General features: G+C 39.0%; 1 protein-coding gene across 1 annotated transcript; it reads left to right on the forward strand.

The window, feature by feature from the left end:
• Window positions 1-3,096: 3,096 nt before the first annotated feature.
• DEK (DEK proto-oncogene) lies at window positions 3,097-24,262 on the forward strand. Its single transcript, XM_068396440.1, has 11 exons — window positions 3,097-3,379; window positions 5,286-5,432; window positions 7,203-7,304; window positions 7,812-7,921; window positions 10,625-10,719; window positions 13,495-13,615; window positions 14,774-14,956; window positions 17,699-17,831; window positions 20,172-20,320; window positions 21,654-21,722; window positions 22,654-24,262. Exons 2-11 carry the CDS (start codon window positions 5,297-5,299, stop codon window positions 22,663-22,665), a joined length of 1,110 nt encoding a protein of 369 aa, XP_068252541.1. The 5' UTR covers window positions 3,097-3,379; window positions 5,286-5,296; the 3' UTR covers window positions 22,666-24,262.
• The last annotated feature ends 1,874 nt before the right edge of the window (window positions 24,263-26,136 follow it).

Consider the following 26,136-nt stretch of genomic DNA (forward strand, 5'->3'; position numbering starts at 1 on the left):
TAACCCTTAGATTCAAAAGCCATATTACGCTTCTAACATTAATAAAGATGTACTTGGCACTTACACAGGACTTCTCTCAGCATGCCATAGACGAGTCACTTGGTCATTTCTAGGAAATATGTAGTCACATGACTGTTACAGAGAAACTGAAGTGACATACAAGAACACAAACAACAGTACCTACATTAGTAAAAAGTAGCATCCCATAATTTGTTGCTGTGGTATTTTACTCTATGGATAAAATTCCTAATGAGAATTACTGAGTACTTACTTTGATGCAGGGCACTTGCTCTGACATCTACAGATGACCTTTTCTGTAACTTTGCCCACAGCAGATTGCTAGTTTCTGCGTTGGTGGCAGGACACTGCAGTAACCAGTCACTTTGGAAACAAAATAAATGCAGTCCTGGGGGACTTTGTACACTCTGTGAAGCCTACACTTTTATTCCCAAAAGATTTTCAAAAACTGCTGTATGCTCTATACTGAAAGCCAGTCAACTTTGCTTGCTAATACAAGCTGCTCTGAACTGACTGAAAAGAGCTGTTTATATGAGTTAACAGAGGCTGGTAACCATGTTTAGAATTGCACTGCCTGGTGCACTCCAGCATACAATACAAGCTTGTCACGTACCTTCAGACACGCCAGCTTCTTTTTTTTACAGCACCTTCAAACCATTTTTCACCATTTAATTCTATTGAGTTACGATGTCTAAGAAATACACCCTTGGATATCGAAAAGCGAGCCCCAGATACCTCCAGGATAGCGGTGTTTTATGGAACTGTTGTTTGCAGATGGCACTAGCCATCAAAACTAAGACAGTGTCCTTAACACTGGGACTACGGCAGTAGAAGAGCAGCCTCTCTGTGATGGAATAAGAAGAGCAGGCTCTAGTAAGCAGCTCTTGCATTAGCTCTAAGAACTTCTTAGAATGACTTATCCCTTTCCAATTTAGTCTTCTTCCAGAACCAAGGTTAAGTTGCATTTAATAACTTTCACTATACTGTGTGAACACCTTAGATAATGGTAACATATATAACAATATAATTGTCTCATATAGGTCTTTCAGCTCTCAGCTGAACCTGTATCATTAAGTTAACTTCATCGGGTTGGGTGGAGAAAAGGCAGCAATATGGAAGTGTCAATACAGCGAAGCATCTCAAAGCAATGTATTGAGAACGAGCGTTCTTACTCATAGTAAAACTGAGAATATAAACCAGTTTCAGTCTCTTTTCTTGAATTTCGCAATTTCCCTTTAACACATATCTGAAATTTTCTCAAATTTGCCCCTTCCTTCTCCCAAATTCTAGCTTTGCAGGTTTTTTTTCTAAAAGTCTTTTTAATCCATATTGTCGCAATCTTGTCTGGGAGATGCGACAAACAATTATTAAAGCTACTAACACCATACTGAAACTACTCCATAAACTTACAAATCAAAAAGATACTATGAAGGGCAGGGAAGGTTTCAAAAGATAGAATCAAGAAAAGTTAGTTATCACAGCTGTTGAAGTTCTGCCAGAAGAAACCTGTGACAAAATGCAATTTACTTGCATTGAGTATATCAGTTCCTAAAATACTGGGTTTGGCTTATGCTTAAGGGTCTGCCTGCTACTAAAGTGATATGTCTTCACTAAAAGGATCAGTGAAGCCATTATCTTCTATTTCTCCTCAAGATGCAGCTCTAATGTGATATGTGTAGGACATTAACATAGGTAGCTTAATTAGGTAAATAATCTCCACTGGGTAAACACATTCCTCTTTACAAAATGACGCTCTAATTTATCATCACAACCTGAAGCACAGTCTTTGGATGTCTCCTGTCACAATTCTGAGCTAACCCAAATGTATTCATCTTATAGGAAGTAGCCTGTTGTCTTCAAACACCTGTCTTGTTCCATTTGTGTAGCCCATGGCTTAATGATGAGGTATTTTTGTCTCCTTATTGCGTGTTAACTGTCTAATTATGTATTGTTGATAAATAATTTACATTTTCCCTTTTAAGGCCACCACCATCTGTGATTGCAACAGCTTTAAAAACTTTAAAAAAAGGAATCTGCATCTCATTTGCCTAAATTGGGTGGTGATTAATATACATTCCTTTTGTACCCAGTGTATGAATTGTATTTCCTAAGTATTTTCCTGTTCCAGATTCTATTATTTTGTAGTATTTATATTACACGTATTTCCTCGTTTTATTACCAATTCTACCTGACGCTGCTTTACACACGCCTAAGGTTAACAGTTCACACCGGTGTGACATTTTTCTCATTTCCTCTCTCTTCTCACCCCTTTACCTGGTCCCTCCAAAGCCAGAGCCACCTCCCTACAGCTACTCACACTAGCCGAAAGCTGCTGTCAGTACAACGGTGGCTTCGAGACAGGCATTGGCACTGGCTAGCTCGGGCGACTGCCTTCTCCAGCCTGTTCTCTGAGCACGCCTGGCGCCTGCTCACGGCACGTAAGCCCAGCCAGGCCTCCTCTCGGGTTTGAAGGTTCTGACTTAAACTCTGTCAGGCCACAGCACGGGGAGGGGCGCCGCCTGTGACCCCCCCCCCCCATTTTACAGGGGTAAGGAGAAGACCTCACTCTGCAGCCCCGGCTTCTGCTTAAACGGCCGTTCCCTTCCGTTGGCCGCCACCCCTCACAGCCTGTCAGCACCGCGGCCGTCGCCCCGCGCTTCTCCGGACGGAGACGCGGCCGTGACGGTAAAGCCGAGCCCTTCCCGCCCGCACGGGAGCGAAGGAGGCAGGAACCGCAAAGGACGCGCGAAAGGGAGAGGGCGTTTTGAACCAGCACCGGCGGAGAGACACCAGCCCGCAAAGTGGATGGGCGGGGCGGGGCGGGGCGGGCCGGGCCGGGCCGGCCCCTCACACCCCCCCGTGCACCCGCCCTCCTCCTCAGCGGAGGCAGCGGCCCTCGCGGGGGCGCGCAGTGCCTCCCCCCGCCGCGCGCGGCCTGACGTCACCGCAGGCGGGCGCACGTCACGCCCATCCACACACCCCGCCACAACGGCCCTCCCTGCGCGCGCACCCTCCCCTCCCCTGCCACCGCCTCCCCGCACCGGCCGGGCCGCGGGCGCTGATTGGCCGCCGCCTTCCCGCTTCCTTCTCCCCGTCCGAGAACCCGCCATTTTGAAAACCTTGTTGATTCCGGGGTGGAGAGAGAGGGGGAGAGAAAGAGTGACCGACCGACCGACCGCGGGACGCGCGCCTCGGGTGGGGTGGGCTGCGTGCGTGTGTGTGTGTGTGTGTCGCTGCGCGCCGGGGCGCCCGGCCCCGCCCCGCATCGCCCCCTCCCTCCTCCGGTCACTGTCGCCTCCAGCTGCTGTTGCTGCCGCAGCCGCGCCCGAGGAAGGAGCCAGACGCCGGGGCTCGAGCTAAGGTGGGTCCTGCCGCCGTGGCCATAACGGCGCTCGAGAGCGCGCTCCGGCCTGTCCCCACCCCGTCATCTCGCCGCAGCCGGGCCGGGCTGGGCTGGAGCGGACGGGGCGGCCCAGTGAGGCGGGTGACGAGGGGAGGTGGAACGGGGCCGCTGCGCCGCCGGGGGGACGCCGTGTGCCAGGGGCTCTTGTCACCGACCCACCGGCGCCGCGGGGGCCGCCTGCCTGCCGGGCCTCCGCGGGGCGGCGGGCTGCTCTTTCCGCCTGGGGTGTTTCCTGGGCGCTCTGTCCTGCCCTGCGGCCCGCCGGCGTGAGGGGGGCGGAACGGTCCCGCTGCGTGCTGCTTCGGGGAGGGGGATGGTGCTCGCCGCTGCCCCCGCCGCCCTTCTGGGCCGCTGGCTCCTCCGGGCGCTGCCCGTTGTCATCGCATTCCCCGGCCTCCGGCTCGCAAGTCGGGCAGGAGACAGGTGGCGAGTCCGTGGCTGGAAAGTCCTGGAGGAGGGTGGGAGGGGCTGTTGTGCACGAGTATCCTTGTCGGGGCGGCTTGCGAGATACCCTCTCCCGGCCGAGAATACCCCCGACTTAAGGCTTCACAAAGGTGGATCTCGGTACCCTTTTTCCCTGAGCAAGTCGTCCTCACAGACCTGGTTGCTGAAAAGCTAAAAAGTCTTTCTTTCCTATTCCCCTTCTGCTCTCATTGGAAGGGGCAGGAAAGACAACATGTAGTGCTTCACTTGGTTTTTCACTTCTGCGGACAAGTAAAATTCAGAGAGTAATATCGTGAAAAATTGCTTTTCCGTGTCAGATGAAATACTGGTAGTAATACCCTGAAAGAGATCTTTATTTTTTTCCCAGTGATTTAGCAGAGAGTAGTAAACTTTCTTTTTGCCCTGACTACTGGTAATATAAGTCATGTTTTCTGTCATTTGGAGTGCTGCTGTTCTCTGGCACCTGCTAATGTTGCATGTAAGCAATTGATTTCGTTGTTGTTTATTGAGTCTGACCTCTTGCAGATAATACTGGCTTTAATATCCGAAAAAGAAAATGGTTAATCATGTGATATTTTTTCCACAAGGGCTTATACAACTGATGCTGTATTTTGTTCCAGATCTGTAAATAGTAAAAGATTTTGAAAGCTAGAATTTTTCTCAAATGAATAGATATGGTTATCTTGCTTTGTTAGATAGACATTCCCTGTCAGTAATGAAACTGTACTCACCAAAGTGAGATATTTTAATTTTGAAGTTAACGTTTAAGCCACTTGAAGTGCTGAGAAGACTCCTCTTAAATATGCTAAGTATGAAGCATTTACTCTTTTTTGTTGTAGATCTACTGATTAAAAACAAGAAGCATTTTTAAGCCCTAAGATGTTGCAGCTTTTTGAGTTCTGAAAGTAGTCTTATTTTTTTCCAAATTCCTCATAACTTATTTTTTGTTTTTCTCTTCCCATTTCCTATCCAAATATGTAGCTTGTTTAACTTATTAGGAAACTTGTATGCATAGTTAACTGTGATCAGAAATAACTATTCGGTTTATAATATGGTGCACTAAAATTGTGATATCTTAAAACATTGGAGATCTTAATAGATAACAGCATCAGCTGCTTTGAGTGGGTGTTTCCAAATGCTTCACAAAGCAAGCTTGAAGACTTGTGTGTGGAAAGAATTGATAACCTTTTAAACTGATCTTAACCAGCCTAGTTGCAGAATGGATAGTAACTCCTCCTGAAAAATTTTATGTATTGTGTGTTTGCAGAATACTTCATTGTCTTAAAGAATGTGAACAATCATAATACGAGCACTATGACATTACTTCTATGGTACAAGATTTTTTTTTAAAAAGCAAGATTCCTGTATATTTCATGTATAATGCTATATTGATGATGGTTTCCCTGACTGCTTTTTACAGAACCATACACCATGTCTTCTGTTGCTTCATCAAAAGAAGATACAATGTCATCTGAAAAAGGAGATGAGAAACAACCTGAAACTGAAAACAAAGCTGAGGAAAGTGATGAAGATGAAGAAGAGGAAGAAGAGGAGGAGGAAGAAAAGGGTACGTGTTTTTCCACTGAATAAGCTGTCCTTTAAAAAATGGCAAGCTTAGTGAATGCAGCATCCTGTGATCTTGGCTAATTGTACTATTATTGTTTAGGAGATTCCATGGCATATCTATCTCATGGGTCATAAATCACTTCCCAGTAGACTATAACAGGCAACACTAGAAACAGCGATACTGATGTTGCTCAGGAATGACTGAAGGAATTGCCAGCAGCCTGGATTCCTACACTAGGGGGTTTTTGTTTGTTTGTTTTCTTGTATAAACTACTAGCTTATTATAAGAGGTAGCGTCCTTTGTCAACTTATTTGTGTAAAGATGCATATCCAAAAAAGAATCCTTTTTTACCAGTGACACTCTGAAGTGATCCATGTTTTCAAAAGAGAGAAATGTGAAAAATCTGTGCAGTAGCTTTGGAAACAATAGAGAGATCTGCTTAACTGCTGTGAATTAATTTAGTGGGTACCAAAATTTAATTATATTGGAGGGGGGATATTCCATTTGACTAAGTTTGTCAATAAAAATTGTGGTGATACAGAATGAGCAAGCAAGGCAGGTTTTGTGTTGTGGCATGTAATTGAAAAGGGTAGTCGAGGAATACAAGATGCGATGAAGGAACTATATGCAAAAATATTAATTTTCATTTTGAAATCTGTAGACACCTGTTTTACAAATGAAAGCATCCATGGAAATAGAGCTGCAGTATGGCACAGTGAAAACCAAGTCACTGATGGTCTTGGATTCTTAGAAGAGCTGAAGTTTGTATTTAGGAAAGGTAGTAGAAAGAAAAGAGGTTATGCCTTTTGGGAAACTAGAGTGGTTAGTATTAGATTTTTAGAAACAACTGTTACTTGTGTTCACCCAAGTGTGTTTTGCTCTGTTTTCATCAGATACATATCCAGTTTTGATGATGATCATACAGATTTTGAAGCTGCTTTCAGATGTTAAAGCCAGGATAGCCCATCTGTTGAGCACTAAGAATAGTTTGATTTGAGGTCAAGTATTTTAGTATGAAATGTTTAGGTGAAGCTTTGGGGTTTTCTCCTGATGTTGTATCATTAAAGTAGTGATGTGCAATGTGTACATAAAACGATCTAAATATATTCATTACTAAGCAGTACCAGACTTACTGAGAATACTATTCTTGTAGTATTTGTGACACTTGTATTGTGCCCTGTAGAGTGCCTCACTGTGTAGCACTGGGAGGTGTTGTACAGTCCCACTGTGCTTGTGCTTCTGCCTCTCCTGCTGATATGTGTGGGTCCTCCAGTCCAATGGCAGGAAGAGAAAGTGTCTGCAGCCATGCTGGACTCTCATTTTGCCCATCTGGTGGTAGTGTTCTCCTCAAGAGAGGTAAAGTGGACCTGTGCGTGTAGGGGCTGGGGCATCCCAGAAGGAGACTATGCAAACAATGTCAGTTCTGTACCTGAGAAAGGCAGTGAAGGGAGAGAAGGATGGGTTTCTGAAAATGCATAGTGCTGCAATCTCCACTGTAGGGTGAAGTTCCCTTTAGGAAATGCCCAGTCTTGTCTTCAAGGTTAAGTTGGTTGCAGGATTGTGATTAAGAACTAGAGACTCCAATATACAGCTCCATAGAATCCCATTGACCTATTTAGCCAAAGTTTTGAAAGTGTCGTAGTACCGCAGTATATCATTATGCATTTTTGGTTTGCCATTTCAAAGATTCTGTGTTGTATTACCTGTCACTACAGTCAAATCTGCTCATGTAATGAAAAATACTGTGTTTAAGGAAGCTGTCTTTTGCAGAAAAGAGTCTCATTGTTGAAGGAAAAAGGGAGAAAAAGAAGGTAGACCGACTGACCATGCAGGTGTCCTCGTTGCAAAAGGAGCCTTTTACGATTACACCAGGTAAGCTTGTCCTCTCACATAAGAATCGTGAGTGTTGGGAATGATAATGAAACCTCTTAAAAGATCAAATTATTAATTTGTTGTAGATGAGACCTAACTTAAGAGTCATGATCCATTTTAAAATAGTAAGGCTATTGTAATTACATGAAAAACTTTTATTCTGTAGCATCAGTTTAAACCATAAAAGTTATATAATGTTCAAACTTACCTGGAATAGGATCTTCAGTACCTAGCTACCACTAACAAAGGCAGGAGCAGCTAGAATAAAAAGAAATGCACCGTACACTGGTCTAGGTAATAGAAGTACTCAAGTAAGGAAAATAGAGAGACTGTCAGGGTGCCTAATTGATAGGAAGAGGCCTGCTTAATGTTTGACATATTATAATCTCTCATGCTATTCTGAAATAACTTCTTTGCTTTTTTTAAAAAACAGTAGGTATTTGAAGTTATAAACAGATAGGTAAATATGAATGTGATGAATAGCATAATCGATTTTAACTGTTTCAGGAAAAGGACAAAAACTTTGTGAAATTGAAAGGATACAATTCTTTCTGAGTAAAAAGAAGACAGACGAACTTAGGAACCTGCACAAACTCCTCTACAACAGGCCAGGCACTGTAAGAACTTAAAATCAATCTTGTATGTCTATTAGTTCTGATGCATAGTGAAAATGTTTGTAGTACAGTTTTTTACATTTGCATGTGTGGATCTACTTCTTAAGTGTCATCTATTACAAACTACTTAGAAAATGAATATTGCAGGACCAGTTAAGCAAGCCCATAATTTTTCTAACTCCTGTAAACCTCTCTCCCTATAAAAATCCTATGGAAAGGTGTACTGAATTGTAAGTCTGCTTGAATAAAGATTTTTTTTTTTTTTACTTTTTTTTTTTTATGGGAGGAGGAGTGGTTTACCTTACGAGGACGAGTTGGAAATAATATATGGTTTCTTGCTAAAAGCTGCTGATGTGCAGATTATAGTCAAAATACCCCATGTAGTTATTTTGTTCAATATAGCTTTTTCTTAGTACCTCTGTTTCTTTTATGTTTGAAACCTGTTGGTGGGTTTTAATACATTGCTACTTACCTAGTAATTTTCTCCTTTAGTTGGCACAAAGAAGTAGAAAGTAAAACTACATTATATATAAAATCTTGATAGTGATTTTTGTCACATTTATCTGAGATATTAGTTAAAAACTGATGCGCTCACTTTTGTGTTTAAGGATGAAATTTAAAGTATAATAGCAAATCTTTCTTGGAACCCTTTATGTGTCAGTGATTGTGCCTTAAATTTCAGAGTAAATATGACCCATTTTCCTTGCTAATAGAGGTAAAACAGAGGTAGATAAATTAAGGCAGATTAAATTTTACTATTTCAATACACTTACTGTAGTTACAGTAATTTGTTTTTAATATTTTTGTGTATTTTGGAAACTTGAACAGCTAGTACAGAAACCAGGAACTGCATGGTACTAGTACAGATGCATGCTAGCTGTAATAGCTCAGACCACTGCTGCAATAGAATGCTTGTTTAAATGACAAAGATCTGTTGCCTCAAGTATTCAGGAAAATAACAGTATATATTAATTAAAACCTACTTCTGTGAACTATGCTGTTTATTCAGTATGGAAATAAACCAGACTAGAAAATTTCTGACTCGGTGCTTACAGAAGTTTGCAAACTTTTAGATTGTACTGCAATAGAATTTAATTGTTTGATAGGAAAGGTACAATGACAGAACCATGTAACTTTCTGATTTAACTAGGTTTACCGTGCAAGTTGTCAAACTGCATCCATTTACCCTTCAGGAAGCCAGTAACACTTTTCTACCGTCTTTGGGTGGAGGTACTAGGATACCATTACCTCAGAGTCCATCTTTCCCATTTTAGATTGCAGATCTGAGACATAATCAATAAACAATACGGTCTCCTAAATCAGTTATGAAACACACTACTAAGAAACTAACAAATCAATGATACCGTTACTAATAATTTATTTAACAATCAATAATAAATAGTCTAATCAACTAATAGACACACAACTATTTGCAGTTTCGTAATTATGTGCAAATGATATAATTGTAAATTGATACTTAACACTCCTAAATCATACTAATTAGACACAACTGCTGTTGAAATACTGCTCTCACCCTTTGCTCCCACGTTTAGTCTTTTGGAATTTGGCTGCAATCCCACCTGCCTTTGCTCTGCCCTCCCACATTTAGTCTTGGACATACACTTGTTGGAAATTCCATCTGGATTGCTGCAACATCCCCGTGGTTTGAGTTCAAAGATATGAGACTATATTTATTTGCTTGGAAATATATTGATATGGTTTCATCCAAAACTATGTTTAATCATAACTGTAGGGAACTCAGAATGCTGTTTAATATAGTGAAGATCAAATGTTGTCTTATATGCACATTCTGTATGTGCTTTGGATCGTAATTAATGTTTTTAATAAAACATACCGATACCATCTGCAAATTTTCTCTTGGTGCTGGACAAAGATAATTGTCTTTGGAAAAGGAGCTTAGCTTTGGTAAAATCATAAACTAATGGAGAAACACCAGGAACAAAATTTGTAGAACTATTGAAAGTGAGTTCAAATTATTCTTGATAGCGTTAAAAAGATCTCAGAAGAATGAAAGATTTGGGGATGTTTTTTGACTTCTTTTTTTGGTAAAAGGAGATGGAGTGAAAACAAAGAACTTAATATATTTGGGATCTTGACAGGAGCAATTTTCCCATTATAAGGGCTGTTGCAGTGAAAGCTCAACCCTGTTCAGACTTCAGGTATAATGGTAGACGTTGTAAATTGGGTGGTATGTAAATGCAAAAATTGGTGATGCTAAAGAAAAGGTTCAAAAGTACAGTCACAGTCCTATGTAAGACGTCAGAAAAACAAGTAAAGCAAATCTGCTTTAGCAGATTATGTAGTAAAACCAAATTTCACTAGTCTATAGCAAATTACATGGTACAAAGTATGCAACAGGCTTCATATGATCATAGTTGTGCAAACCTGTAAATAATCATGCAGTACATTCTAAACAAACTTGAAATGGCAGGTCATTTTACCTAGGAAGTTATTAAAAGGAATTAGAAGTACCAAGATCACAGTAACTTAATTGTTGTAGTTTGGCTGTCATGAGGTAAATAAAGGCATAATCCATGTACGTTATAACTCAAAGGGTATAACTGTTTGTCAACAGAAAGCTAAATGCTAGAATAGATTTTTCTTGTATGAAAAGCTAACAAGTGTTATAGGATGAAATCTTTCAAACTACTTGCAATGGAAAGTAATCTGTGTGTTCTGTTCTAGGTTGCTTCCCTAAAGAAGAATGTGGGTCAGTTCAGCGGGTTCCCATTTGAAAAAGGAAGTGACCAATACAAAAAGAAGGAAGAAATGTTAAAAAAGTAATGATCTCTATTGCTACTTAACATAGCTTGACTCATGCTATACACTTCTTTTTATTTTCAAAATTTTACTTCAGATCAAATTTAAACTTTTAAGCTGAATGGCTGTTTCCTAGAGCTCTCTGATCTGTCTCTGAGCTCATTTTAATCACACAAACTGGTCTCTTAAGACCACTTGAAATGTATTAAAAAGAGTTAAATTGTGAACACTTTATTCACAATTCCTACAGTCCTTGCTTTAACTATTGCATGCTAACTAGCAGATTCTTCTGCCAAGTGAGAGGAAAACATTATTTCCTCAGGGCAAGCGTAGTGGTGTGAATACATTGTGCTCTATTCATGGTGCAAACTTGCATCCTTCTATGCCTCAAAACCTTCCTTCTTCAGAATCAAAGTCATTTCAGCTTATTGTATATTCAACATACAGTCTTATTCCTAGAATTGTTGTAGCAACTAGTCTAAGAAATCTTTTTTTATTCTTTGTTTCTTTTTTTTTTTTCTTTTTTTACTGTCTCCCCACATAAGCTGGTTCTCTATTCACAGGAGAAGCTGCTGCAGCTTGGTTTTGAACTGGAATGAAAGGGTTTAAAAATGCCCTTGCATATTTGTGCAGCTAGTTGTAACAAATGAAAGAACTAATAACTCCTACACAATAGATTCTAAATAATTTTTTTTTTAGTGTCAGTTTGTTGATAGTGGGAAGGCTTCCAGGATTTGGAATTTGCAAATCTTCCTTCCTCAGATATGCAGTTTTCTAGGGGTAGGGTTTGTCAAATACTTGTGAATCTACAAGACAAACTCTGTCTCAGGATGGGAGTTTTGACTGTTTCCCACTGGTTTAACAGGATAATGTTTCCCCTTATCTGCAAAAGGTCACAAAATAAAGTATTTTCGCATATTTTATTTCGTATTTTCCATATGAAAGAACTGCTAGGTAAGTTTTATTACCCTTCAGTCTTCAGCAAATATTCTGAAAACTGGTTGCATTGTCATTCTTATATCAGCTCTGTGTGCTTGTGTTACTGTGGTTAAGTTCTGCTGCTGTTCATAGCTATGTATGAAACACTGCTGATCAGATTATTAATTTATTCTGACTGTGTGGTTGATTTCTGCTCACACTGTACACTTGCATGTCATCATGTTTTAGCAGCATTGAACAAGATGACAAAAGGACATAATTTATTTTGCAGAATCTTACTGTTCAGGTTATAAACTAAAAAGAATGAGGGTTGAGGTTGTGGCATGGATTAGAGTACTTGGATTTTGTAAATCAAAACTACTTGCTATGGAAGTTACTGATGCAAAACTAGTGTGCACTTGTTTATTCCACACTTGAACTGCATTTTAATACGTTATGTTTGCTGTTACCTGCAGATGCACCTTCAAAGCATTAAAGATATGAAAGGATTTGGGAGTTGATATTTATTCTTTGCATGTACTAGTTCTAACCTAAGTTAAAATGCAAGGACAAATGCCATGTGTTAACATAAGTTGTAAGGAATATTAGTTAAAGCAGCAATAGAAGAATAAAACCCTAAATTCAGTATGCAGCGTCTTGAAAGTCTGAAACAGAAACTTCGATACTATGCAGTTTGTAAATCTGTTAACAAGTTAAGTGGTTTTAACTCTATAGTATTATTGTCTTTAAAAATGCAAGAGACTGACTTTTGATTCTGCAGGAATACCTTGCAAGTATTCAGTGTATCCCCAAAAGCTGAACAGGAAGGCTCTCTGCCTGTTAAGATTGCACAAATTTTTTTATAACCTTGTCTACAAAAATGATTGAAAGATTTTACTTCATCGTTGGGAGGATGGTGGATGAACTATACTTTGAGGCAGGGAGATGTGCCAAACCAGTTAAGATTTCCTGTTCCCGTGCCCTAAAACATGGTAGAACAAAGGTGATCTGCCCCCTTAAAAGTCTGTGAGTTTAAAGGGACAGTCTGAAATTAAATGCTGCTTTAGAAAGGTTGTAGGCCACCATGAAATCATTGCACTGACATTTTAAATAAACAGTGCAAAATAAGTTTCCTTTGATTACCAGAAATAGCTATTAAACTTGTGAAAAATGGTCAGACAATGAAATCCACTTTTCAGGCAGCATTGTACAAAATGAGTGAAGAGGAAAGCATAAGTATTTGAAGGGAGGTAACAGGTAGAGTAAGTAGAGGGTTTGTTTTGGTTTTTAAATCTCATTAAGCTTGCATTCTGATGTCATGCCCTCACATACTCTTTCTTTCCACTTTTTTCAGTACTGGTGGGACAAATGATAAAAGTGGGGCAATTGGTTCAAGATCCTTTTGGAGTAAAGGGGGTGCATGTCAGAGTTTCTCTTAATCTTCTGTCTTCATCAGAGGTACTTCCGTAAAGGGGTGAGGAACTAGAGAAAATAAAGGGAGACCCCCTGCCTCCTTAGAGTTCAAGTCTTGTAGCCACTGGATTTATTTTCCAAGATTGATTATTTCCAATGTGGTAGATTAGGAGAGATTCTTGGGAAGATTTTTTTTTTTTAATGAAGGTTTTATAACTTTTTTTATATATCCTACTTTATACACATGGATTTGGGAATTTTATTTTATTTTGCTTTATGTAATATGGTGGTGGTTCTTTGCTTAACTGTAGATAAGACTGGAAATGTAGTTAAGTGTATATATTTGTGTCTATTGTCAGATTGCAGACACAAACCAGATAGCAGCTTCTAGCAGTCAAATGTTGACTGATTGTTTATGATGTGATACTGACCCTTTTATTCTCTTTTTTTGTTTTCCTCTCCAGATTTAGAAATGCAATGTTGAAAAGTATCTGTGAAGTTCTCGACTTGGAAAGATCAGGAGTTAACAGTGAGCTGGTAACCAGAATCTTAAACTTCTTAATGCACCCAAAATCTTCAGGCAAGGTGAGATGCAGGTTGTTACACTTGCTTTTATAGCTCTGTTCTCATGAAAAATGCAACTGTCTCTATTGCTTGTTATTTGCTTGTTACCGGTGGCAATACAATTACTGTTCTAACTGAAGTAGCAATGGCTTCTTGAAAGAGAGTAGCTCTGTTCCTGCAGGCATCCATAATGGGGTGAGAACTTAGAAACTATATGCTTACATGTAAGTGCACCCATTGTACACTGCTAGGTGCACAAAAGTGCCTGTGGTCAACACATGAAGCTAATTAGAGATACCGATACCCAAATACCATAAGTAGCTTCTGCTTTGTGGGTGAATGGAGGGGAATAGACATAATATGTGAGCAGGAAAGGAAAGGAAAAAAAAAGTGTCAAAGCAAGGAAAAAACCCATGAAAGGACAGGAAAATAAGCTGTCAGATGTTACCTGGGTATGCTACAGTTTGGAAGGTGTATGTGATCACATTTGGTCATCACAAAATGGAATTTGTTGCAAGGCTGGGAAAACTTGCTTTAACTAGTATATGCTAGTTCACTAAATTCAGCTGTCAAGACAACTAAACTATTATTAATCATCTCGGACTTCTAGTGTTTAATCTAAAAGCAATACTTAAATAGTTACTGTTGCTCAGGAAATTAAATTTATTCCCAGCAAACACTGGTAAGTGATGTGAACAAGAAGTCAGCATGCTGCCTTAGGGGCACTAGTACTGAGCGACAACAAAATGCAGTTTTACATAAGACATGGTAGAATTCCTGCCTTTAGATCTTCTGAAGAGTTGTCAGCTAATCTGTTACCAGAAGAAAAAGCTTCCTTTTATGGGTTGGGAGGGCATAGGTAGGTAAAAGGTTCCTTCTAGATTGTTCTTTCTTGCTTCCCTTCCCTAACCCCCAGCCTTTGAAGATTTGTTTGGTTAGGGGAGTGGAAGGAGTGCTTAGCATAGAACTGAATTTTCATTTTGCTCAGCTCCATCTATGTAATGAATTTCTGCTTCCTGCAAAATGTTATGGCTTAAGTCTAGTACACAAAATAGTCCTGGGTTTTGTTAAGAGACCTCTGTGTTTGTTTACTGTTCTTTGATGTGATTTGAAGGAATTTATATTTTTAAAATTCACTTTTGTATTCCTGCTTGGATTACATACATCCCTGTCTCTCAGCCATTGCCAAAGTCCAAAAAAGCACCAAGCAAAGGTGGCAAAAAAGAGCGCAGTAGCACTGGAACAACAAGAAAAGCAAAACGCACCAAGTGCCCAGAGATCTTGTCGGATGAATCCAGTAGTGAAGAAGATGAAAAGAAGGAAAAGGATGACTCTTCAGAAGAAAAAGAAAGTGAAGACGAGGTAATGAGGTTTTTTTGTTTGTTTTTCAACGTAGGTCTAAAAACATTTGTCTGCAATTTGTCATTTGTCATGACTCGCGTGACTGGAGTGCTATAATGGATGGCTACAAGCTTTTCAGAAGGGACAGGAGAGGAAAGAGAGGCGGTGGGGTGGCTCTTTACATTAGGGAGTGTTTCGATTGTATAGAGCTGAAGGATAGTGATGATAAGGTTGAGTGCCTATGGGTGAGAATTAGGGGGAAGGCCAGCAAGGCAGATATCCTGTTGGGAGTCTGTTGTAGACCACCCAACCAGGATGAATAGGCAGATCTATTCTACAAGCAGCTGGCTGGTGTTTCAAGGTTGCTAGCCCTTGTTCTAGTAGGAGACTTTAATTTGCTGGATGTCTGCTGGAGACTCAACTCAGCAGAAAGGAGGCAGTCTCGGAGGTTCTTGGAGTGTGTGGAAGATAACTTCCTAACACAACTGGTTAGTGAGCCCACCAGGGGAGGTGCCCTGCTAGACCTGCTGTTTACAAACAGAGAAGGTCTGGTGGGAGATGTGGTGGTTGGAGGCTGTCTTGGGCACAGCGACCACAAAATGATAGTTTTTGATTCTTGGGGAAAGAAGGAAGAGGGTCAACAAAACCTCTGCCTTGGACTTCCGGAGGGTGGACTTTGGCCTATTTAGGACGCTGGTTCAGAGAGTCCCATGGGAAATAGTTCTTGATAACAAAGGGGTCCAGGAAAGTTGGACATACTTTAAGAAAGAAATCTTAAAGGCACAGGAGCAGGCCATCCCCATGAGCCAAAAGACAAACATCTTTTGTTGAAAGGCCGATTTATTTAACTTTAACAGTTTGTTTTGTCACTGTCATTTTGATATGCGTTGGTTTTAATTTAAAAAGATGGTTCAAGGAAATTCGCTATGCCTCCATGAAACAAACTTAATTCTTAGTTTGCATTTTTCTTTCACCACAAAGTGCAAATTGCAAGAGGGCTGAAATACTAAAAGTTAATTTTATATTTGTGCATCTTTTCAGCAAAACAGTCTTCCTGCTGTGAGGAGAGGAATATTGCTTTCAGAGGCAGGAGTTGTCTTTTAGAAAATTTTTCAAGAACTCAGTTATTTAAAACAAAACCCACAAACAAACAAAAAAATCCAACAAACAAAAAAAACCTCACAGTAATCCCCATTGATCTAACTGGGTCTTTGCCTTCTTTCAGAAGGTAGGAGTTAGATATGTCTGCCAGGCAACAGCTGAGTAGACTGAAGTCTTTGGAAACTGAAGTTGACTTGCATGGAGTAAAAGCTTAATTATTACAAAAACACTAGTATGTCAAATTAGTTTGAATATAGGAAATAGTGAAATGGCAAATGTGTGCATTTGTACGACTTTAAGATTGCAGCACTTAAAAAAGAGTTAGGTTTATGACATCCTTTAACATAGTACAGGTGGAAGGATGTAGGCAGTATATGTGCTTTGCTGCCCCAGCTCCCTTGGAATCTTAGGCATGGAGTGGCTGGAGTAGATGGTTGTCAAAGTTGTGTGTCTCTCTTGATTGCAACTCTTTCTTAAAGAGTTGTTTGTTTGTATTGTTCAGAGTTACCTGGAAGCAAAAGATAGCTGAAATATTTCTGTGTGCTGGGGGAGCATAATTTTATTGAAAACTGAAATGTGAATGCTGGGTTTAACTTCTGACTTTGTAGCTGATGATGGAGCTTCAGCAGAAACTTGAAAGCTGAAAAGTTAGAACATTTATTTAGAAATGGTGTGATCCTTGAGTGTATTTTCTGAATTTCAACGGTGAAAGTCTTTATCCTTCATGCAACACTGCAGAACGAGTGCAACTATAACTGAGTAAGCCAATATAAATACATATTATCTGGTTTATTAAATACTAGTTTCATGAGTTGCACCAGGCACTAATGGGAGAAGTGGTTAAAAGTTATATAAACTCACCTTGATTGTTTAGATGTGACAGTTTGCTCAGTTGACTAAGCTGCCATTTAAAATATAAATTAGAATCATGAATTTAGTAACTACTGTTAGTTAATTTGTTTTGTTTCATGATGTTCTTTCTCTGAAGTATGGTTTATTCCTGGTTAATGTTCCATGTTTGTTTCTGTGAGAAAAGTCTTCAGCCTTGTCAGAAGTACTATCTAAAGATTTTGTGTGTTAAGCACACATTTAATTTGCATCAAAAATGCAGTGCCCTGATACATACAGTATGCACCTATTTATGTTCCCAGTTTCTTCTGTTGATGTTAACATAATGCAATATTTTTTTGGGCTTACTGGTCAGAATAATTGGCCAAATTATGGATTAGCTAATACAGTTCTTTTCAACTAGTGCAAAAATAATTAGCTGCATGTAGTCTTAGAGAGCTATAGCATCTAGAAGTAATTGAATACAACACACCATGTCCTTTTTTAAAGGAACATCTTTAAAATTATTTTATAAGCCACTTATAAGTAATTATGAACGAAAAGCTGTAGCACAACCAAACTACTAGCATCATCAAAAAGTTGTAGCTGTTTGGCCATGTAGAAGGACAATGTGAAATTTAAAAGAATGTAGGAATACTCTTTGTGGGCATATTCCCCCTATGGTATAGGGGTAGAAATAGCTAGTAAAATATAGTAATTAAATTTGCTGATTTAGTTTGTATTGACAAAAAGGATAATTTCCATTGTGGAAAAGAGGTATGGGTTGTTCAGGTAGAAACCATCATTTTAATCTTCTCTTTTTCTTCTTTATAGCCCCCTAGAAAAGCATCTAAAAGAGAAAAATCTAAAAAGATTACTTCCAAAACCAAGAAAGCTGTGAAGGGTGCAAATGTCAAGAAGGCAGATAGCAGCACTACTAAAAAAAATCAGAACAGTTCTAGAAAAGGTAAACGCTTCAAATCTTTCATCATGCGTTGTCTTGTAGCTTCACTGGCATGCTTATTAGAAAGCAAGCTTTTGGACCTAATTGTGAAGGAAAATAGAATTTGGTGAAATTATTGGCTTGCTACTTGATGTTTCTTTCCTTGCAACAGTAATTAAAAAATAAAAACATTCTTGGTTTGGGTATACTTTATGTACTTTCTGTTGTGTACATATATATACTTTTTATTTCCATATAAACTGAAAGTACCAGCCTAGTTCTCCCTTCTGCTGGAAGAACGTTAGCAAAATTCTAGTGGTGCCTCTATAGTGACTTCACATAAAACTTCTAATCAATCCAGTAGTATATATATCCCTGTGTATGTCTTTTGTTCAGCAGCTTGATGTTTTTTTTGTTAACATAGATATGGTTTCTACATGTGTCCTGTTGCTGTTGGTTTTCTCATATCTGATGATATGCATAAAAGGTATACATACATTGAGTTTCTTAATACCTGTGTGGAGATTGCAGCAGTGCAGGTGGGGACAGACTGGTTTCTTTCTAAGCAGCTTTACAGAAAAGGACCTGGGTAGGAGCAGATGGTTCTTGCAGACAAGTTGAACCCAGTTCAGCAGCGTGCCCTTGTGATAAGGAACACTGATAGCACTCTGGGCTTTTTCAGCAAGCGTGTAGCCAGCAGGTTGAGGGGAGTGGTTATTACCCCTATTCAGCACTTATGAGCCTGCCTCAGGAGTGCTGTGTCCAGCTTTGGGCTCCCTGGTGCAAGACAGATGAGGATGTTCTGGAGCAAGTCCAGTGGAGGGTCACCAAGATGACCAGGGGGCTGGAGCACATGATGTAGGAGGGGGAGGCAGAGAGAGCTGGGCTTGTTCAGCCTTAGGAAGGGACAGATAAAGGGGGATCACACTGCAGTCTGCAACTGCCAAATGGGAGAGTATGGGGAAGGCAGGGCCAGGCTCTGCTTGGAGGTACATAGTGAGAGGACAGGAGGCAACAGATGCAAGCTGCTGCCAAGGAAATTGCGATTACATGTTTGGGGAAGAAAAACTTCACCATGAGGCTGGTCCCACAGAAGCGGGGCCTGGAGCAGTTGTGGGATCCCTGTTGTTGGAGACGTTCAGAACTCAACCTGTCAGGGCCCCAAGCAACCAGCTCCACGTTGGCCCTGTTCCGAGTAGTAGCTTAAACCAGATGATCTCTAGATGTCCTTTCCCACCTTAAATCCTCTGGCACTCTGCGATAAGAGCCATGTCTTTGTCACAATTGTACTATGAGTTATTAATGCAGCATATATCCATACTGTGAACATACTTCATTTAATGCCAGCATCAGCATATGTGTGCTATAGCAGAGACATCAGTTCAGATTAATTACCCAGTTTGTCAGTGTATTAAGGAATGGTTAAACTCTTAGGCATAGAATTATGCTAAACTTCTTTCATAGCCTTATTTCTCAGCATTGTAAACTGGCCTGTGCTGATCTCAATGTATTTTCAAATTCGCTGCAGGCAGTAGTAAAGTCGCTGACTCTGTGTGTGTATGCTTTATTTTGTCATCAACAGATATATATATATATATGTATATATATATATAAAAAAAAAAAGTTATATATGTTTTGCATACATATTATAGAATATATTAGTAATTTCTTCTTTACTCCTCCTGCATTTCTGTTTTGAGTGTATGTTCACAGTACAAAAATCAAAATGTTAAGTAGGTCTTTCTGTAAGCTCATTATCTGGATTGTTTGGCATCTGCTCTGAATTTTATCTTGTTGGCAGTAGAGGGACCGAGTGGATGTTGGAGTCGTTCAGTCTATTTTTTTTTTTGCTGCTGGAAAAAGATTGTAGGAGTGTCCTGTACCTCTTCACTTAATTTCCTTTATGATTCTCTTCATTTGTTGTCATGGTGTTTCTGATAACATGTTCAGTAATACAGCATTGCAAAATTACAAGAGCGTAGTGTGCAGCGCTGCTGGGGACAAAAGAAATCCAAACTCCTTTTTAAAGCAAATAAGTACTTTTTTTTAGGGCCATAATACTTCAGTTTAGAATTGTTGTAATAAACCTTTTTTAGTTTGATAGATTAACCTGTCCCATACTTTCTAGAGTACATATTGATTTGTAAACTGATAGTTTATCAACAATGATGCAGATCCCTAAATAAAAGTAGTACTGATAGCATTAGCTTTGTTTATAAATGGATGGTCTGGCAAGATGTCTATTTTAAGGGAGAACGTCTGCATCAGATGTTTGGGGAAAGTTCTGATGGCTTCTGTTTTGGAGGAAGAAAGCAGACAAATTTAAAATCTCTTATTACAATTCAAATTATTCTTCATATTTAGAAAGTGAGTCTGAGGATAGTTCAGATGATGAACCTTTAATTAAAAAGCTGAAGAAACCACCCACAGATGAAGAACTTAAGGAAACTGTCAAGAACTTGTTGGCCAATGCAAACTTGGAGGAGGTCACAATGAAACAAATTTGCAAGAAGGTAAGCAAATATGATTTTTGCGATCTCTTTTTAGGCAGTGGGTTGTCTGTGAACTGACTTTTGTCATTGCTTCAGAAATGGAGGCTTGCACTCTGCACAGTGGTTCAGAAACAAAGTAGTTTTGCATTGATTTATTTACTTGCTAACAGCTATAACAAGGAGAGCTTTAATCTTAAGATATGCAACACTGATACCCAACATTAGAAGGGAAATCTCCAAAGAAAAATTAGCTGCATGAAAAGTAGCAGTATTACCTCCAAAACAACTGCCATGTATTAAAGTGAAGATATTTGAGATGTTGAGACGGTGTAGCAGCTTGCTGCAAGTAGCAGGGCTGTGTCCTGCTCTCTGTACATTTCTCCTGCTCACCTGGCTCTCATTCTTCATGTGTTCTCTTTATGAGTCCACTCAACTCTCATCTGTCAGCAAAAAATAAAGTTCTCAGCTGAGTTAGTGAGTTGAATCAGTCCAGCAAGGAATCCATTAATTGTCAGGACAGGTGGCAGGGAGGGACCGTGTGGCCAGAAAAGGAAAGGTGGGGAAAAGTGACCAAACCACAGACAATACTGTTACCTTGTCATTTTCTACAGTCAGTTTACTCACATGTTTGTCTTCCTGGTACTTCCAAGAAGTTGTCTTGAGAAAATTAAACCATAAGTTACTCTTATGAGAAAACTGCATGTTTATATTATGGTCGAACTTTTTGTCATGTTTATAGTCATTCTAGAAGACTGAAATTTGGTATACTGAAATAAAATATTCTGCATTGGCTGTCAGTGTTGGCATCTGTTTTTTGTTTGTTCCGTCCTCTCCCCCCCAGTTAACCAAAGAATAGTTTTAGAATAGCACTCAAATATGTTGAGTTTTCTATTAGCCACTTGAAAGGATCACAGTTTTACTTATTCCCAAAAAATAAATAAGCCTTGGGATTTGATATTTGTTTAGTTTCCTACAATAATGCAGGGGTATTTGACTACTTAGAGAGCATGTAAGACAAAGTTTGGAGAATTCTTATTTGCCTGACATGGCAAGCTAGGCATTCCAATTTGTTGATGTGAAAAATGATAGTACCAGTTTAGTCAGTGACCAAACATTAAAAAATACATGTATTTAAATATTTATGTGGTCAAAATGAGGGCAGGAAAATAAGCTTGTCACTTTCCATAATTAACAGAGGACATTTTGGCAGTTGTAATACTAGAAGTACCACACCAGTTTTTGCACTAATTTCATTTAAGCTCCTACTATTCATACAATACATTGAATGAAAGTAATTTGAGGTGTGTTTTGTTGATTTTTTTTTTTTTTTTTTTTTTTTTTTTTACTGTTTTAGGTGTATGAAAACTATCCTAGTTACGATTTATCTGACAGGAAAGACTTCATTAAAGAAACAGTCAAAGAGGTAAAGACATCGTTTAGAAAACATTGAGTTGGTTTTTTTTTCTTCAGCCTATTAGAAAGTGGCATGATACCCTGTTACACGAGTTTTAATAGCCTCCTGTATAGTATTGGAAGTTTAGTACTCTGATAAACCTGAACTCTGGCTCTGATTTTTTTTTTTTTCTCTTGTATCCCTCTTTCAAAAATAACCGCTTCAAAGACTGTTTTCTTAGCGTGCCCGTACTGCTCTTATGAATTTCTTTGTTAAGCAGAACTAAAATTAAAGCTATCACCATTTTTGATGACTTTTAGTCTCTGAAAGCTATGCATTTTCTTTAAATTACAGCTGTGGCTGCAAGGTGTACTATAATTCATGCACTGACCACATACATTTGTAGGTGACAATGCATGAGGTTGTATAAGCTCTGCAGACCTGCAAGCTCTGGCAGTGATAGAAGGCAAAAAAGGATAAAGATAGATAGCTTTTTCTCTGTATGTGCTCCTGGTAGCACAGTTACAATGTTACCTTTGTGTTTGCTGTACTGAAGATTAGGCCTGATCTTAGGTACTCATGACAGAGGGTTTACTGTCCAGTCTGTGGTTGGTAATTGGTAAAAAAATTGTCAAGTTCAATTACTTTTGCTTGCCCCAAAACTAAAAATGGAACCAGAGAAGTGAGGTTCACTTAGTGTAAAGTAACTTTTCTTTCTCTTGTGGCTTCATTTGCAGATGTTGATATATGGCTATCTAGAAATAGTTGTGTCTATGAGCTGTGCGTACATGTGTCACTATCAGCAAAGGCATAAGAGAGCAACTTGTCTGCTGTAGGGATGTTCTTGTTTTTTTGTGATAGTGAAAGTAGAGTGTATTTTCTTGATAGTCTGATGCAAAAAGAGAGGCTCTGTATAATTGGATTGAGAGAAAGGAGAAAACTAATACACTTCTCTTTTCAGTTGATTTCATGATCTGATTTGACTGTGGGAAATGAAGATTCCTGGTTTTATGTTCCCATGGATTTGAAGATCTGATAGGCACCAGCAAAAGGAATGTGTTTTACTCTTGTGGTATTTAGTCAGAGTTGATTCCGCTGATCTAATGTTAAGAGCATTGATGTAAATTGCTTTGTGTATCTTTTTTTTTTTTTAAAAAAACAAAACAAAACTGCATTTGATGCAGTTTTTAGTTGAACATACTTAAGTTTCGTGCATGGCAATAAATGTTCCCTTTTTTTATAGTTTTTGTACATTTTGAATTGCTTTGTATAACTAGATTCACTAGAACCATCGTAGCTTTTTAGTGTGGATTACTAGTTTGCAGGAGATTTTAAAATCAAGTAAGATGAAAGCTGCTTGTCTGCACATATACATGCAGAGACTGGAATATTGCAGTATTGGTTATAAAGATATTTTGAATACATATCCATTCTGAAAATAACAAGAGTTAGTCACATGTTAATGTCTTTTATATTTCCGATACATTCTACAGATGCAGAATTATTCGAAATCTAGATTACTGTCTTGCATGTGTAGGCACTGAGAGGACTGTCGAAGCGTGGTAACTAATTGGCATATAGATGGTATTTTTGTACTTTTAAAAGCTTTCTGTTGTGTATATAAAGTTATTTCAGATTTCTTTTGTGCAAATCAGTTTTTTAATTGTTATCTTAGGATTTATGACATGAAATGTCAGTGTTCAGCAGTGAGGCCGTGATGAAAAGTGGTATGCAGAAGTTTCATGAAACTACAAACAAGTTGAGGTTTTATGATGTTTGTCCCATCTTACCTTGTACAGAAACTAAACTGTAGTTTTATACTTAAGCTTTTCAGCGTTTAACTTTGTACAAAAGACTACAGATACGTTTGTTTCAATGGCTTGACATAGTAAATAAAATCCCTCCAAAGGCTACAGGAAAATTTCTAAAGTTCACTTTGCAAAACATCTTTTACTTTCGTGTCTTGACTTGATGGCCTAGCATCTCAGAAGTGGGTATCCAAGATGTACAGCTGGGAGGCTCAATAGCTTTGGAAATCCACAGTGGGGCTTCCAAATCGGGCAGCGCTGATGTTTGTGATTAAGCTCTCTTCTGTATGGGAAAGCTCTTCTGAACCTGAGCCTTGGTGCCTCAACATGGACAATGGTACTTTTAAGCCTGCAGTCTTGAACTTTGGCCCACAGCTTTTTGGATCAAAGTGAACTCTTTGCATACATTTTTTGTTGTTTAGGTTTCTGTTCTCTGTACACTTTGTTGCTAATATGGGAAGTCCTACACTTAAAATCATGAAAGTAATAGTTGCCAAAGTGTGGGCTGCCATTAACGCCATGAGCACAGAATCACTCTGACTGTAGTATTGCTGGAAAGACAAAGCGTATTTTTTTGAATTTTATTATTGTACAGTTGAGAAATAAGGGTTCATAAATGATCTAAATTCTGAAAATGTTCAGCCAGTTAGACTGTTAAGTTTCACACACTTTTTGAATTTCTTTGCGTGTAATTGTTTATAATAAGGCTGAATGTAATGGGGGGTTTTTGTATTCAATAAATGTCTTTCACAAAAATGTAAATCAGTTTTGATGATCTAGCATTTGCTTAAATGTATAGTAAAAAAAATTATACAGAAACAAGATTGTTGTCTTTATCTCATCTGGTAGAAACTATTCAAGCCTGATTCAGCAGGCTTCACTACTTTAAAGATACAATTGCTGAAATGTATGTCCTTGCACCAGGGTAAGATTTTATATCTTCTTTGAGGTTGGTTTGGTTTTGGTTGTTTTTGTTTTTCCTGAACTATCTTAGCATAAAGAACACTTTTTAATTTGCAATTAAAACATCAAAAGTTTCCAAGTCCTGCTTAAAAGCAGAAAGTTACTTGTGTCAAGTTTTGTTGGGTTTCCAGATGGATTTTCTACAAATACTTGAACTGCCTTGTGATGTTTACATAAATACACGAGTTGGTTTTAATTATGTGGGTTAGGAAGTGTTTTTAAGATCAGTGACTCCCAAGTATAAACATTTTTAATAGTGTAAATTCTAACGAAAACTTAAAAAAGGATAATGTACTTCTATTTATTGTGTATACCCATTACTTGCCACTTTGGAATTGCACAGATGGAATGAGAATGAACTCTGCATCCTTCAAATCCTTCAAATACTTTCTTTAAATCTCTTAACGACAACTCAGTGTAGTCCTCAACAGAGAAGAAATGTCTGAGCTGTTTCCCTGCTAATCCATACCGGTGTGGCTGCAGCTGATAGAAGATTCCAGTTCTTTCTACAGCTGGGGGAAAGGCTGAAAGACAATACTAAAAGGTAAATAAAATGTCCTGCTTATCCTGATGCTATTGGATTAAAAACACAGCTGATCAGGGCTCTAAATCCTGCGCAGACATGCTCATAAAAAATAGAAACTGGCTAAGTGAATAAAAGGTAACTGAATAAAGTGTTCAGGCATATACCCTCCAGATGCCTAAGATTGTGTCCTGACCATTGTATTCTAGAAAAATAGTCCTAACACCTTGATTGAATTGCTTACAACATAATTCCTACAGTCCAATGTCTTCGTTCCTCTGTTTAGTTAAGTCTTTGGTATTCAGTATTTCTGTCAGTGACCTGCAAAACCACACAAACTAACCTGAATTACTTGCTTATATAAACAACTGTTCTTACGAGTGAGCTTCGCACTTGAGGTACTTGAGGTAATAGTGTATGGGCCCTGTAGGAGAAGGAAGATGGAGAGGTCTAGGTGAGGAAAGGGAAGAGTAGAAATTTTGAGTGAAGAGAGGTTACATGTCTTTAGGAAAACAGCAGTAACCCATGGTATATTGCTCAGGCATGTCTAATTAGGAAGACACAACTTTAACTGCCATCCCACGTTTTTCCCGAAGCTCTAGATTAACAGCCTCCTTGGACCTGAGCAGGCTGCTTATAGCATCTGTGTTCTTTCTGCATTATCCTGTTACAAGGCACATGACAAGCAAGATCTATGAATGTCTGGGTTTAGATTAGCCACTGCTAAGTTGGACTTAAAAATAACCCTTTTGGAGGCCAGTGCTTAATCTGGCCAAATAATGCCCCGGCAGTCAGCATGGTGATTCCAGTAAGGTTTATTAGCTCTGTTGCTGTTTCAGAGAGAGAGTGGCTCATGACTGCTTGGGTAGATCTAATTATTCCTGTTTCCAAATTGGAAAGTTAACTATAATCAACTAGTTTTGACTGAGCTAGATGAAAGTGTTCCTGAAATGACTTCTGGTGGTTGTTATTTTAGTTCCCATTATTTAGGGAGAACAGTGGTAAAATCTGTAAGGCACCAGAATACTGTCTGAAAACTTGCAGTAAGAAATTTAGTAAAATCAGTGGTTTCACTTGCTGAAAAAAGTTAAGAAACATCTTGAATGCTGACAAGTGTGTTATTTTCCTTCTGCAAAGAAATGTCTCCCCT

The sequence above is a fragment of the Nyctibius grandis genome, chromosome 3, assembly GCF_013368605.1.
Source record: "Nyctibius grandis isolate bNycGra1 chromosome 3, bNycGra1.pri, whole genome shotgun sequence".
In the NCBI taxonomy this organism is placed as follows: Eukaryota; Metazoa; Chordata; class Aves; order Nyctibiiformes; family Nyctibiidae; genus Nyctibius; species Nyctibius grandis.